This window comes from Dysidea avara, chromosome 2 (genome assembly GCF_963678975.1).
Source record: "Dysidea avara chromosome 2, odDysAvar1.4, whole genome shotgun sequence".
NCBI classification, from domain to species: Eukaryota; Metazoa; Porifera; class Demospongiae; order Dictyoceratida; family Dysideidae; genus Dysidea; species Dysidea avara.
Genome location: NC_089273.1, coordinates 11,455,878 through 11,472,657, shown reverse-complemented (window position 1 = coordinate 11,472,657; position 16,780 = coordinate 11,455,878). Strand labels below are relative to the sequence as shown.

The 16,780-nt window shown below is 36.2% G+C and overlaps 1 protein-coding gene across 1 annotated transcript in view; it reads left to right on the top strand.

Moving 5' to 3' along the window:
* The window catches only part of LOC136246607 (uncharacterized), a 102,058-nt gene extending 86,372 nt beyond the window's left edge, over positions 1-15,686 (top strand). The window contains exons 10-12 of the mRNA XM_066038133.1: positions 118-390; positions 7,183-7,310; positions 14,572-15,686. Coding sequence (XP_065894205.1) covers positions 118-390; positions 7,183-7,310; positions 14,572-15,372 — 1,202 coding nt within the window. The 3' untranslated portion in view covers positions 15,373-15,686. The remainder of the gene's footprint in view (positions 1-117; positions 391-7,182; positions 7,311-14,571) is intronic.
* The last annotated feature ends 1,094 nt before the right edge of the window (positions 15,687-16,780 follow it).

Here is a 16,780-nt window from a genome sequence, read left to right as displayed (position 1 = left end):
ACTGTACATGTGTTGCATGTTATTATGTATGTGAAGTTACAAATGAACCATAATGATTAAATGCAATATTCAATGTTTTATAACTGTGTAAATGTGTTTGTAACTTTTTTCACACAGAGAAAGCAAAAGTACTTAGTAATTTGGGATCTACTTATACACACTTATGTGATTTTGATCGTGCTCAAAAGTTCCTGGAGCGGGCTTTGGCAATAGCTGAAGATGATTTTGAAGCAAACATTGATACTTGGACTATCAAGAAGACAGATATTCTTGAAAAGATGGGAACAATGAAGAGAAGACAGGGAAACGTGCATGAGTCTTTTGAATTGCTGAGCCAATGTGTTTATCTTAAATCTAAACATTACTCTCACTATAGTCATCCACATCCTGGTAAGAGCTGATAGTATGCAGTCTAGCATTACATTGTACGTATTCATATATCGATACTACAATGAATGAATATAATAAAATTTAAATTGAATCCATGCATTGAAAACTTATACAGTAAATCAAGAAAAGTTGTATATTCCATGAAAAATTTTGACAACACAGTTTCATTGTTTGTTAAGTATATACTTATATTGATCCATGAGGATTTTGATTGTAGATAATTGGTGTGAGAATAATAGGGACCCGCCGATTATGCTCATATTTTTACCTATTATGCTATGCTGCACTGCTCAAAAATTTACCTATTATGTTTAAATTTATGCTCATTACTTACCCATTATGCTCAAACTGTACTCAATTATTTATTCCTCAATTCTCATGCTCTGCTAATAATTTCCAGTTTATGGGTAAATAATAGTGGCTGAAGCACAAACTTACTTGTCAAAATGCATATCACAGGAAAGATCGATATACTCTAATAGAACAGTCAGCTATGTGATTGCTCTATTAGAGTTACTGACTGTTCTATTAGAGTATATCGATCTTTCTGTGATACCTATTTTTATAAGCAAGAATTCATACTGTTACAAAATATTCTACCTATTATGCTAGCATTATGCTCAATGCTTTCAGGTACCTATTATGCTCATAATTATGCCAGCATAATCGACGGGTCCCTAGAGAATAATCATGAGGCATTGCTCAAGCACAACATATGCCACAGAATATTGAAATGCAGATCAATACCATTGCTTTAAGTGCATTAAGTACTTCCTATAATAATCATGGATAAACTATAGTCATGATACCTAGTGGTTCAATCCATAAAGTATCACAGGACATCACACTAATGATTAGTATTATTCAAAATGCCAGATAAACTAACCTGTGACCTTCTTCTTTAGGCCACTCCAAATAAATTTTCTGTTTCCCTTCCACCGCCCGCATCTGGTTACTGCCAGCTCTAAATATTCCATTATTCCATATTCTTCCATTATTTTCCGGTTATTCATGCATTCTGTAAAGGCTCAGTAAAAAGCCATCTTGCAACAGTGTCAGCAATGCTATCAAGTCGGCAAAATTCACGCTTGTGTTATTTTTTCAACTTAAAAGGAAAGTACAAGCATTAAACATGCTTTTATGCAGCTTTTTATGGCTGTGTCAAGCAAATAATGGCTTGAATGGCTGCCAGTCTTATAATGAAACAATGAAAATGGTCCGTTCGCCCGCATGGTAAATATGCCTGAGTCCAGGACCGGAAACAGAGAATTTATTTGGAGTGGCCTTAATAAAGAACTAACCTCATTTACAAGTCCAGTGTTTAACGTACTTTCACATTGGTAGGCTTGCGCCAATTATGCTGGCATAATTTTGAGCATAATAGGCTAGCAAAAGCATCAAGCATTATGCCAGCATAAGGCCACTCCAAATAAATTATGTTTCCCGTCCTGGACTCAGGCATATTTGTATGCAAGTGGGTAGTCCATTTCCATTATTTCATTATAAAATTGGCTAGCTTTACAAGCCATTATTTGCCTGGCACAGTCAAAAAGGCAGGGCTCGAAAAAGGCTGCATAAAAGCATGCTTGTAAGCTTGTTCCTTCCTTTGTAGCTGCAAAAATAACACAAACGTGAAGTTTGTGCTGACTTAATAGCACTACTGACACGTGAGCTGACACTGTTTAAAGATAGCTTTTACTGAGCCTATCAGTATGCAAGAATAACCAGAAAATAATGGAAGAATACGGAATAATGAAATATTTAGAACTGGCAGTAACCAGATGCAAGCAGTGGATGGGAAACAGAGAATTTATTTGGAGTGGTCTAATAGGACGATTTTCAAGAATTTAAATTAAAATGCGCCATGCGCACGCCAAAAATACTGCACAACATTGCACAATATTACTGCATTTTATATCAAAAACCTTGTAGTGTTATTATTTCTACCATTTCTTGACTGATTATTCACACTTAAGATAGAGATACTGGGTGTACTCTAATAAAGCAGTCACTTACTCTAATACAGCAGTCAGGAAATGCACATATACTCTAATAAAACAGTCAGCGCTCGAGCATAATCTAGATTTTGAGAGCATAATTTTGAGCGTAATAGAGTGGACTTTAATAGGTAATTTTCAAAGCATAATTGGCTCAAGCCTACATATTGGGAAGGTGACTGTACTACTGGACTAGACTACTGGAATCGACTACTGGACTAGTGTTTTTTGGTTCTAAATTGCATTTTTAACACTTTTGTTAGGCACAGTGGCTGTTACACTTACTTCAACCCTGTTTTAGTCATAGCTACAGTACTTGAAAGTGAGTGTGATACATCCCAAGATTATTGCATTAGCTTTGGTGTTGGTGATATAAAAAATTATTAGTTTCCCTATTGAAATTTCATATTTTTTAGAAATGCCTCCTTGATGTTTTTCTGCCAAACTGTTCTTTTTGCAGATAAGAAGCATGTGTATGATACTATGGCAATGTGTACATAAACAAGGTCTACAACTCGCTTCCATAGTATTACAACTCACTACTTGGTGTGAGTATAACTATGTAGCAGCTACTTGTACAGGTGTAATTACAGTAGTAGTCATTTGAACATTTATTCCCCTGAGAATTTCTTTTCACAAATACAGCAACAAAAACAACCCAGCACCCTAGAATGTAAAATGAAAAAAAAAAAACCAGTCCTGTAGTCCATTTCAGTGATCCAGTCCACTGTTTGTACCTTCCCATTTGGTTGTGCCTAACCAATGCTGCCAAGTTGTCATGAAAGGAAATCGAGACTGGTGTTAGGGTAATATTTTTGGCTTGAAAGGCCCAGTTCTTTATGATCACTAATATACAGTATTACCACACTGTATGATACATTCAGTTTTAACTGGTGATATCAGGGCATGTGCATATTTAAACACTTATAAAAATTAAAACTTGAATAAATTTTTTTGATCTTGTCATAGTTAGACCAAAAGTGCATTGAATGACCAGTAAACAGTGGACAGTGAGTATTTCTGAATCCTTAAATATCCATGGTTCTAAAAAGGAAGGTACAAACAGTGGACTGGACCATTGGACTGCACTACTGGATGGGTATTTTTTGGTTTTTGTTTCCACCTTTTAGAGGCACATTGGCTGTTGTATTTTTTTTCAACACCTGGCAAAACTGGTTTTATTGCCCATGACAGCAGATTTGTATTTTGTACCAAGAATACAAAGTTACATGAATGAACTATCAAATTTCACATTCAAAACTAGTAAGACTTGAATGGTCTCCTTTTGCTGGCTGCTTTTCCAAGCTCCATACAAGCAGTCTGGGGCCATAATGGAGCTCTAGCCAGCCTGGGGATGGCTGTATGTGGCTGTAAAGCTCTGTGGTGTTGAATAAAAACATGTGCTGTAAATGTGCTTTCATTTTAGTCAGTTTTGATACCTGAATGGCCCATAACTTGGCCTAATTCATCCCTATGCCTTCCTCTCTAATTTTTGAACAGGCTTTTGCCCCCCGCCTCCCACCCCTTTTGGAGCTTGCCTGGTAGAGTCAACATCAAGTTAAAAATTATCAAAAATTGCTTAGCTGTTGGCTACTTGTACAGTGAATGCTCTTGAGGATAAGAAATTGGTGTAAAATGAGTAAAAATTTGGTACACATAGCCTCAGCTGTTGGCGAGCTTCAACACACTGAATACTTAAAACTGGCATTTCTTGATATTGTTAAATAGGTGATAAGACCAGTTTTCCCATACTGGGTCGCATATTAGTTATCCCTACTAAAATTTCATGCTCTTCGCCTTCTTGCAATTGGTGCTGTCTCTACCAAATCATTCCATTTGTAGATAAGAATTATGCACATGTATGATGAGGCCAATGTGTACATAAAGAAGGTAGTGGTACAACACACATATGTAGTAATACAACTCACTACTAGGTATGAATAACAGCTACGTATATACTTGTATAGGTATAAGTACAGTAGTTGATAATTTCAACATTTATTCCCCTAACATTTTTACACTGTGTCTTCATGCAAATCTAGCAGTTGATCCAGAGTATCTCTCTTCTCTTCAATACTGCTCACTTTTGGTGATCAAACATGGACATTAAAATTTACTATCAATATACACATACGTACACACACATTCAACTTTGAAAAATGGAATGCTATTATGCAAGTAGTCTGCAATAAGATGCTTTGTTGAAGAATGAACCAAATAGGCAAATGCAGCAACAAACACAACTCTGTACTCGGGAATGTAAAAAAATAAAATAACCCAAAAAATCTAGCCCAGTAGTCCATTCCAGTAATCCAGTCCAGAGATCCAGTCCACCATTTGTATCTTCCCCTTCACATTATTATTATAATGTAGGCTTGTAGGCTCTAGTCTATTATGTTTTTTAGAATTTCCCCAATTTTCTGCCTATTATGCTTGTTTTTATACTGTTCAGAAATGTATTGTGCTTTTATTTAGCACATTTTTTCTTTGTGCTAAGAAATATTCATATGATAAAAAATTAATAAGTGTCACTTCAACCTCAACATACAAATAATAGCTAAACCTTGAAAAGTGAATGTGCTCCAGCGTTAGTAGACAAGTTAGAGTGGGTATCTGTGGGCATATCTATGGTCCCTCAAAAGCTATAGGCATAGTTTTATATTCAATAAAAAATTGTATTAAATATTATGCATGGCTTCTGAATAATTCTCATCAATCTTTTGAGTTGAAGCAATTAGGACAGCAACTGCTCAGTATAATATGCAACTTGCATTTGCAGCGCCAGGCTAAGAACACATAGTATCCTGGGGATAAACACTCTCATTCTCTCTGTCACATGCAATGACTGTTCTATTAGAGTGTTTGCCTATTTTATTAGAGAATCTCGATCTTTTTGAAATATTTTCCTGGTTTAATATTAACCTCAGTCTTACTGCAGATCTGCAGAGAATTAACTATTTTTAATGTCCAGTGTCCAGACATTCACTAGCTATCTGGCTCAACACTAACTTTATTTATCATAGAGCTTCCATCATGATAATCACAGTCATCATATCACATTTTATTCAAAATCAGACAGTGTGACACATTAGATAATGCTAAATTCAAGGATTGAAGCTCAACTAAACTGCTTTGCATTAGTTAGCACGTGACTACATGTGTCCCATAAAACTTATGAAAAGGTTCCATTCCGTCAAGTGTAAACTTGTAGTAAGACTGTTAGTGTAGTTCTACTTGTTGTGAGGAATCATTTTCGCCATCTAAATAGTTAGCTCTTGACTTTGTGACTGTCATAGCAGAAGTTATACTTATTGTGGTGGAAATTTACTCTGTTATATTACAATATTATTCTGGCATTGCACTTAATGCTTGTCTCTGTTATTCCTAAAAGTATGCCGGCATAATCAGCGCAAGTCTGTGGAGTGGATCTCATGGGTGACATTATTATTTTTGGGTTTGCAATTGTGCTAGGCACCACTTTAAGTTTCTTTGATACAGCAATAATATTGATGACACATTTTGATAATAAATTTCCTGATTTACTGGTGCACAATGAAATTTGCTTGATTTGGATTACCAAGTTCCAAGCTGCTGTGATAAGACTTATTAATAAACAAGTACAAGGTAAACTAGGAAAATTAAAGATCACAAAAATAAAAGGTAGTAAAAAAAGGGAGGTCACCTACACCTGAAGATATACTAGTGGACATTTACTCCCTACTTCTGTATGTATGTGACCAAATTTGACAAAACAAGGCTTCCACACATCCAATTTTCTGAATTTAACCAACTGTAATTTGGCTACTCAGTAATCTAATGATCTAAAAATTTCCAAGAATTTTTCCATAGCATTGTAAAATACCAGGTCAAAATTTGAAACTAATGGCAAGAATGTCGGGAAGAAACCACAGCAGAGCAAAGTTTATGTGTGTGTGAAAATTGAATACAGACTTACTTTATCTTTCAAGTCTTACATCATGGCCGCATTTTACATTTTTAATGTTTTTGCTCACGTGGGTGTGTACGGACAAGTAGGTAGGTACACACACTAAATTTTCCTTTTTCCCATCAACCATCAAACTATGGAACCAACTCTCTGCTGATTGAATTAATTCCTCTACCCCTAATGAGTTTTGTAATCACCTAAGTAATTTTCATGGTCACACCCATGCCACTGCGCAAAAAGATCTGTTTGCATGATGTTTCTATAATGAAACTTGAATTAAATTTTCAGGAAATGGATAAGTTTATCACAAATTGTCATAATTCATGCATATTTCATGAAAGGAATCTGGCACATTTCTTTAAATAAATTACCAAAAGATAAAGTCATTGTGTTACAGCATTCCATATACACATCCTTTAATCCATGAATTTCACACATTCACGTATTTCTGACTGCAGGAAATGTCATAATTCGTTATGCACGAAACCTCAGGAAACATAATTTTTTGTACAGTGTGTGTTGTAATCTTTGATTGCTGCACAGTAACAAATAATATTATAATATATAATACACACACACACAAACACAAACACACATTTTTTTATAAAAACAGTTTTAGTAAACCAGGCACGTGCCCACATCTGGCAGAAAAAAATTAACTACAACTATGTTCATTACTGCTAGTTCCTTCAGTGTTATTACAATATTGTATATGTCATGTGTACACACTGTTGTCCTAAAGACAGTGATAGAATGTGTATTAACTTATCATCATTTTTGTATAAACTTGCATCATAACCATCACTCAATACAATAATAATTATAATGTAAATTGTATTTTTGAAATAGATCTTGCTCAAGCCCTGGTTACTCTTGGTAAAACACAGCATCGGATGTGCTTGTTACCAGACAGTTTGCATTCTCTTCACAAAGCATTAAAAATCAATGAAAGTCACTTTGGAAGAAACTACCCACAAGTATGTTAATAGCTACATGTCAAAGTAACATGTTACTATAGAAGCCGTATTTTGTTCAAAACTTCTGTTACATCATAGTAAGGTTGTTTCCAATGTGCATTTGGTACAGTAGCTGTAAATATTGTTATTAATTGTGACTGGATTTCATTTTTCACCAAGAACACAGAGCTACACATGAATAAACTATCAAATTTCATGATCAAAATTAGATAGATTTGAGTGGTCTGTTTTTGATGGCTGCCTTTCCCAAGCACAGTGGAGATCTGTATGAGTGGTCCGAGGCCCTAATGGAGCTCTGGCCAGCCTAGAGATGGCTGTATGTTGCTGTACAACTTCGTGGTGTTGAATACAGACCTGTGCTGTAAATGTATTTTGAGACCTGAATGGCCAATAGCTTGGCCTAATTCATCCCTACACCTTCCTCATTAATTTTTTAAACAGTCCCTTGTCTGCCTCCGGCCCCCACATTCCACCCAATTTGGAGCTAGTTACCATGGAGTTAAAAACTACGTATCTAAAATGGTGGGAAACTTAAGCATTGGCTACTTCTACTGTGGTTGTTCTTGAAGGTAAGGAATTGATGTAAAATGTATAAAAAATTGATACAAGTTGCTCCAACCATTGGCGAGCTATAACACATTGAATACTTAAACCATCATTTCTCGATACTTTTAAATACGCAAATAAACCGATTATTCCTAACTGGGTCACAATTATTTTCATTAGTTTGTTTGTACTGTACATATATACACACAGCTCTGTAAAATAATAATAATCACATCTGTAATAATTATTTTGATTCTTACTTATATGGTTAAGTAGTAGGCTAGCATTGCAGTATAAGTATACGTATCCATCATCAAAAAAGATAGCAAATTGCACAGCAAAAATAGTGTTCCAATACTACATATTCTAACCCCATCTTTATTCAGTATTGGAACAACTATTTTTAAAAACTCCCTATAACGAGACAAAGCGAACCTCAAATCTATAAATGACTCTAATATTATTCACTATTGGGGGCTGTGATCTGTTCTTGTTTGAGCCACGGTAGAATATTTGGACTATTAGTTCCAACACCTAAACATAGATGGAATAAATACAGTCAGTATTTGTGTATGAATTATGCTGTGTTGATGCAAACACTGGAATACAAGTACAATTTAAAATAATTAATTTTAAAAAATGAGGTAGGGTTGCAGCAATAAAAAGTAATGAAACAAGATATGTGACTGGATTTTGGAAAAATATCCAAATCTCACATTAGAAGTTTTGAAATAAATGGTTTTAAAGATTTTAAGTCAGTACAACTTGCCTATAATTACAAGATCACGTATTAAATCTACACAAGAGTCTATTACCTTTCAGACCACTATTAGTATTGTAGCTGATTGTAGAGTTACCACCAAATAATACAGAAAATTTGAGCAGTTGGACAAGCAAAGTAGTATCACCACTGCTCTCTAATGGGTGGTCGACGGAGGATGGCGGATGATGGGATGAGCAAGAGAGATAGAGAGACTTCAAAATGTAGGCAGACTATCATTGAAGTCCAAACACGAGATCATAGGGCTGTGCTGGCTTCTTTGTGGCTAACCAACTCAGACAAAATTTGGCCAATCATACTATCAGCCATCCAGCAGAATTCTTTCCATTTATAAGGCAAAAACCACCTTTTAAGCTGGCAACACCACACAGAATAAAACATCTTTCAAAACCAGCCTCAAGATGTTTTGGGATCCAAACCAATAGTGTAATAGTGTAGCTACCCATTAGTGGTGTTAGTATGGTTTTTCGTGACATGCAATTTGGATGAATTTTGTAGTATTATAAAATTAATGATGGTACCTATTACAACATACGTAGCTATGTGGAAAAAGCATACTATTACCATTTGCTCAATGCCAAAGTAAGGATTTTTCCACATATAGCTATGTTGTAGTAACTACTATCATTCATATACAGTAATTATGTGACCATATCTGTGAAAACTCGATATTCATAATCGCACAAGCCTAAATTATATAAAGGTTTGCATACATTGGGTAAATTACTTTTATGTTATTAAAAAAATTGAACCTTTTTGTTATTAGTGAATAAAGTGTGTAATGATAAAACCCTAGTTATCATCTTATTAGCCTACTCACGGACAAGAGAAGTACAAAAAATCTTTGTTTCAGTGTAGTAGACAAAAGGATAGGAAAGTTATGGACCTTTTTTACGTCTGGTCAAAGCGAGAGTAAGTGACTGATCCTTGTAAATGTGATACAAAGAAACTTGCCTAGAAATCAATCCCTACTCATGGCGAACATGATGTTGCAAGTTTCAACTCTGTATGTTGTTAACTTTGTAAGTTACAACTGTTATAGCAAGCACCTGTAATTTATTTTACCTATACTTGCTGTAAAGACCAACATTTCTCTTTGTAGGGCTGTAACTCTGAAAGTTGTTTGCATATAAGGCTGAAACTTTTCCAGAGCATATAAAGCTAGCTTAGCAGATTATGAATATTTAATAGGCAAGAATTCAAAAAATGTGTAGTTTTGTCAGGTTTTCACAGATCCAGTCACATATCTTTTCTCACTACTTATTATCACTGGAACCCTACTTCATTGTTTTAATTTTACTGATTTGTTAACTTCATTGCTGTTATAGCATAGCTATATGTGACCCAGTCTAGGAAAAGGGGTCTTATTGCCTATTAAAAAGCATCGAGAAATGCCAGTTATAAGTATTTGATGTGTTGTAGTTCACCAATGGTTGAAGCTATGTGTACCAAATTTTCACACATTTTACACCAATTCCTTATCTTCCAGCACATCTACTGTGCAAGTAGCCAACAACTAAGTTTCCTGCCATTTTCGATAGTTTTAAAACCGTGGTTGGCTGTATCAGGTGAGCTCCAAAAGGGGAGGGAGGCAGGGGCCTGGAAGGAGGGCAAGAAGCTGTTCAAAACATTAAAAAAGGAAGGTGTAGGGATGAATTAGGCCATGTTTTGGGCCATTCAGGTATCAAAACTGGCTAAAATGAAAGAAATTTCACAGCAGAGGTATTTATTCAACACCACAGAGTTGTACAGCCACATACAGTCATCCCCAGGCTGACAAGAGCTCCATCAATGCTCCACACCGCTCATACGGATCGTCACTGGGCTTGGGAAAAGCAACCAGCAAAACCAGACCCCTCAAGTCTAACTGATTTTGATTGTGAAATTAGATAGTCTATTCATGTAGCTTTGTGTTCAGGGTGAAATATCTAATATGCTGACATGGGCGATAAGACCGGTTTTCCCAAACTGGGTCACATATTGTTGTGACTGCTTTATTAGACTATCTTGATCTCCCTGCTTTCCTCGAATGAGCTGCATAATAGAGTAAAGGGTGTGGTTTGCAATGTGTAATTTTTCTACAGTAAAACTACAGCTGATTGTAGCTAGACCATTCTGTGGTGTGGTCATAGAGTGCACTGATTGCTAATTTCAAGGCCATGTTCTGATTGTTTAGGGGTGTGGTTAGTTTTTTACTTGGTTTATAAATGCTGCTACATACATGTCTCTACTCCACCTACAGTGGCTTAAGCACTTCGAATAGTTTTGTAGCATCTAATAATATGCTCCTCTAAAGAAAGTGTTGATGTGGAAAAGTAATGCCTAGGTATGGTTTCCTGGCATGAAGAAAAAGACGACCATGTAATTGAAGGAAAAGGAAGGAAGGTAGATTTTCATCAGAACCAGAAAAGGCACATGCCACCAGTGAGTTTGTTGTTGCAGTGTGAAATGGCAACCATATGAGGCTTCGTTTAGCATCTAGCCTTGCAATTGTGGTCAGGCAAGCAGCGAGGCAATGAGGCAGGCAGACATAAATGCATGTAAAATGTATCAAGTGGTTGTAATTGTTGGATAATTGATCACTTGGTTGGTGCAGGCTATTAGCCTACTACAGATCAGAAGTGTTACATAATTATTAGCTGCAACATGGGCTATTTCCTGATAATTATGTATTCCCTTTTTCCTGATATGTATTCCCTGAAACCTCAGGCCTACATCCCTTGGACTGTGAGGCATACATATTAGACAAAGCCCTTATGAATGATCATAATTTGGAATGATCATAATTTGGAATGATCACCTATTAATTTCAAATATAAACTAACGTTCAACAAGATCTTTATTTTGGTACCTTGTTTAATTAATGCCTCAGGGAGATAAATACAGACATGATCAAATTTCTGGGCAAATATGGCTATAAGGTCACCAAAGGTCAAATCTGTAATGACACTACAGTATATAAAAAGTTATGTCATGAAAAGTACTAAATATTACATGTGGAAAGTTTAACACTTTCATGAAAAAGTGCACGATTTTTGCGTTGTACCTCTATACCAATAAGTTTACATCTTCCAAGCCTATAAACCTGCCACACACTTTCATATATAGTACTTGCATCAACCCTCATTGTTTGGCTGTCAGTCATGGAAAGGCAACACAAGGAACACCACAAGACCAATAGCCTTCCTCATTCATGGCTGGCGCAGTGGTGATGGAAAACAGTTCACATTAGTAATAACACTTCATTGCAACATTACAGAGAGTTTTGTCCCAATTTCACTTGATCAGGCTCATAGTTTACTTACTCAGGCTAGTATATATTATGGCAGAACACCAGACTGCCATGTACATGTTTGAAAACCGTTTATAAAGTGGAAAAAAATAGCAGGAAATTAATACCATATGAATGCTATCTAGCATGTTTTGATGTATATAATTACATGTAGAATGATTGTCTAACATTTTTGGTTGTGGCAGATCCGTTCACAATCCACCACATTACAATAAATTTGCAGCTATACACACCTGTATGTATTAACCGTATTTCACCTGGTAAGGTAGAAAGGAAACATGTCAGCATGATTTAGGGGATACTACTGTATTATACAAACTATTGTGATTAAAGGCTTTTGCTGATTGGTTATGGAGAATAACAGATTGCACAAAAAGAGATAAAAATAATTTGAGACAGGGCCTGCAAAAATAGGGCATGTGGGCACATAAAATTAAATACCTAATTTTGTAAACTTTCATTGGTAATAACTTTTTACCATCAGGCCATGGCCATGAAATGTTCATCACATATACTTGCATGGGCGTAGGAACAGGGGGGGGGCACAGGGGCCAGGGCCCCCCTAGTCTGTGGCCGTGGATAGATAGAACAGGCCAGGGCCCCTCCAGTTTGCAGCAGGAATCATTTTTACAGCAATGCACCATGTGACACGTAATAATTATAGATCATTGACCTACTTGGACGCTGATAAGCTATGTTCCTTTCTCACCGATTAAAATGTTGGTCCTAGTTTATTTGAAATAATATTAGAGGTGCTTAAAGTGATAATAAGCTACGTACGCCTCACATGTAATTCGTGTTAGAAAATAATTAAAGAACTGTGCAGCTGCAGAGAGTTAACTTATGTCTCAGTCTCACTACCAGAAAACTCTGTCAGAATTAATTCGTAGTCGTGGTAGACCTATTTCAAAGAGTCCAGTTAGTGAAGGAGCTTCTAGCAGTTCCCAGAGCAGTTCTAGCGGATGTAGCTTTGTTCTAGCCCTGGATCTATCCTTAATAACGAACCTTTGATGGAGGAAGCTGAATCAGAGCAGTCCCACTTCCCAGAAGACTACGGATCTGCGAACTAATGCAGAATGCAGCTAATACTCAAGGGGGAAGACGTTAATTCATTAATTCATCCCGCATACAAGTAATTTATAACTTCTGGGGGGTATATTTAACAACACGAAATTAGTTCAAGTAACAGCCCCTTATTAATTGTGTTTGTGATGTCATCAGTCCTATCACATCATTAACATGGTATACAAGGTTGCTATAAGATCACTTCTCTAGCATAACTGTGATTATGATTTTTGGCTAAAATTGCCTCCAGATTCAACCTCATAGCACCTATTTTTCAAAATTTCCCTGGGTGGGGGCATGCCCCCAGACCCCCCCTAGAAGGAGAGCATGCTTTGCATGCTCTGAGTGCACTTCGCGCACTGTGCATGTACCCACAAGTAGCTACACCCTCCTCCGCCACTGCTTTAGTTACCAATAGTGGCCCCCTTATAGTTTTTTGCTTTGCTATGCCCCTGTACTTGGATATATAAATCAAGTTATAGAATGCAGATATTCTACTCCAGTATTGCGTTATGGCCTAATATGTGATGGAGTGAAGTTTGTGCCCACAAACCCTATTTTCACAGACCTGGTCAAATTTTATGTTTTGATAGTCCGTGCTCACATATGCATATATACATCACCTAAAGCAATATGCAGAGAATTGCCACATTGGATTCATTGAGATAGACATGCCTTCATAGAGTAGTCATTTCCAAAGCTAATTTGACTAATGGAGAGTCCATAGTCGCACAATGTTGCAGTGTATGTAATAGTTTGAACACAGGTATATTACCCATAAATTTAAGATAATTTACCTCCACATGGGTAATTTGCACCCCAAGGGAAGGTAAACATAAAAAAATTGCAGCTAATAAAAGCATCATAACTTCAAAATGGAATTACCTATTAAAATGTAATTACCTATTAACTTCAAACAAAAACTAGGTTGTTTCATTTGACAAGATATTTATTTTGGTATCATGTTTTAGCACGTCAAGTAATGCCTCAGGGAGATAAAGACAGAAATGGTCAAATTTCTGTGTAAAAATTACCAAAAGGTATCCAAAGGTCAAATCTGCCATGGCACTAAATACATGTCATGAGGAATACTATTTATGTGGAAAGTATCATGCTTTTTGAAAAAGTGCACGATTTGGCTGATTTAGGGTACTACGCTTCTTTATGTACTCTAACAGAAAAGTCAAGCAGCTGTAAATAAATTATACAGCGCTCAAAGTTAACAATGATCACATTGCTGCTTTTTTGTCTATTAGTAACAAACCTTAATGCTTTCATTTCTGTCAGCCATACAGTATATAGTCTCAAAGCTATATTATGGTCTGACCTACCACTTGTAGTTTCCATAGGCCCTGCACAGTCCTCTTTCTGCCCTAGTTGAGTTATAATTAAGTCACCATGTGGAGAGTTCAGCTACAAAATTCACAAGATAACTTATGAATTCTCCGCATGGTGACTTGATTGTAACTGATCTGGGCACAGGCTAGCTCTGGTGTATGCAATTACTAAAAAAAACATTATGTACAGGATGTAGTGCTTGCATAAAGTTACCTAGTATTTTTATGTACCACATGTAGCCCATTTTTGTTGACGCTCTCATTGCTAAAGTGCTCAGAGATGCTGGAAATGCAGATTTAAGTCTCACAATGATAAATGAGGCTATTGCACGTCATGAGGGACAGATGAATAAGGAAGAACTGAACGATCACCTTAAGATACATCCACAATATGCGGCAATGCATGCTACAAAAGGAATGCTACAGATGGATGACTTTATAGAAGATCCTACCAAACAAAACTATGGAAACAAAGCAGAGACCACCTTATTAAAGGCATTAAACCTTCATGAACATCAAAATGCCCCTTCCTTCTTACAGCAAATAGAGATTTTGTGTCACCTTGCTCGTGTGTACTGCACAATGAAGGAATATAAAACAGCAACAAAAACATTTCAAAAAGCAAACGAATTGGTGAGTAAATCCATTGGAAGAAATCATCCTTTGTTTGCAACAGTTCTTGCTAGTTGGTCTCGAGTTTATTATGATCAAGGTGATGTGAGCAAAGCTATTAGCATGCTGGAAGAAGCATGGAGAATACGTGATGGTTTTTTACGCTCTGAGTTGCACCCTAACCCACTGCTTTATGCCTACTTCCTGGCAAAGTACTGTAAGGAAATAGACAATAATGAGAAGGCTTTGCACTGGTGTGATGTTGCCATTAATGGGTATGCTTATTTGATCAGCAAGGAGGAAGTAAGAGTTAGAGATCTGAAAGTGCCTCATGTTATTCTAAAATATGATCAGCTACCAGTCTGTGAATTTTGGCGAAAACGACTTGACTATTGCAGGGAAAGCTATAAAGAACTGATGGACTTGTAGTTACTTTATTTTTTGCACACATTATCTTATGCCGTATAATTCATTTAAGAACTGATGGACTTGTAGTTGCTTTATTTTATGCACAATTATTTTATGCTGAAAAATCTTTTAAAGAACTGATGGACCTGTAGCTGCTTTATTTTATGCACACGTTATTTTATGCTCTGTAATTTTAATGTGTTTTGTCTTTAATCATTTGGACCGTAGTTTTTCTGTTATAGCATAAAGTAAGTGTATTGTTTTACACAAACACTGTAGTTTTCACTAATACTACAGGGGCGGATCCAGACTATTAAAAAGGGGGTTCTATTTTTGGAATTGCAACTTCAGCATAGCTGTAAGTCGAAGACCAAAAAAAAAAAAAAAGGTCATTACCTGCTGACAACAGCTACCCCTCACCTTAGATACCCTTACCAACTATATTTCCTTATTTATATCTAGATACATAACTTGCTACACTGCTCCTCAAAAGACTACTGTGACTGCTCTATTAGAGTATATCGATTTGACTGCTCTATTTGAGTATCTCGAGTAAGAGAGGCTCTTTCAAAAGGGGGTTCCATGGAACCCTTGGAACCCCCCTGGATCCGCCCCTGTACTGTAGATTGTACTGTAGTTTTTCTGTATGCATACCCACATTATTTTGTTAGAAGCTTACTTTTATGCAAACTTTACATTCTACAGTCCTGTTACTGCATCCATATAATTATTATGATTCTTTGTTTATAAATGGAAGTGTATTCAAATTTAAGAAACAATATGGCTTTGAAAAATAAAATTTTGTGGCTACTAAGTGTCTTACTCAGTAAGACACCAGTGTACAGGTCTCTTACCAGAATAAACAACATACTTCAGAGCATTCTTTAATGCCATTGTCTAAGGTATTTAAGAGCAACAAATTTTACAATGACACCTTAACTGTCTGCTCAGCTGGTCCCTTTATTGAGGGAATATGCCAGTTTAGAGTGTATGTGGTCACTGGCCTCTTCTGTGTTCATAAAATTAGACAAAAAAATTAAATGGCAATTTTACAAAATATGAGTGAAACATGTTCACAGAAAAGTTATTGAATTTCAAACTTTAAAATTATTATTGTCAAAATTTGACACCCCTCCCCCATCTCTTCTTATGGTGTATTTCTGATGTTAATTCTGATACATATTAATCTCCTTTACCATACATGGATACTTACAACTGTCAAGTTTGCTTAAAAGTACACTGTAAGATAGAATGTTGCCTAATTGGTGGTTTATTTGACAAGGAAGTAGGAATGCAATATCGTATTAATTGCACACACATGATCATTGCATAACATTAAGTGCCTGATTTAGTAGATAGGCCCAAGCCTGAGGGCCGCAGGCCTGAGGGCACGGGCATATATATCAGGCAAATCCAGAGTCGCCATGGT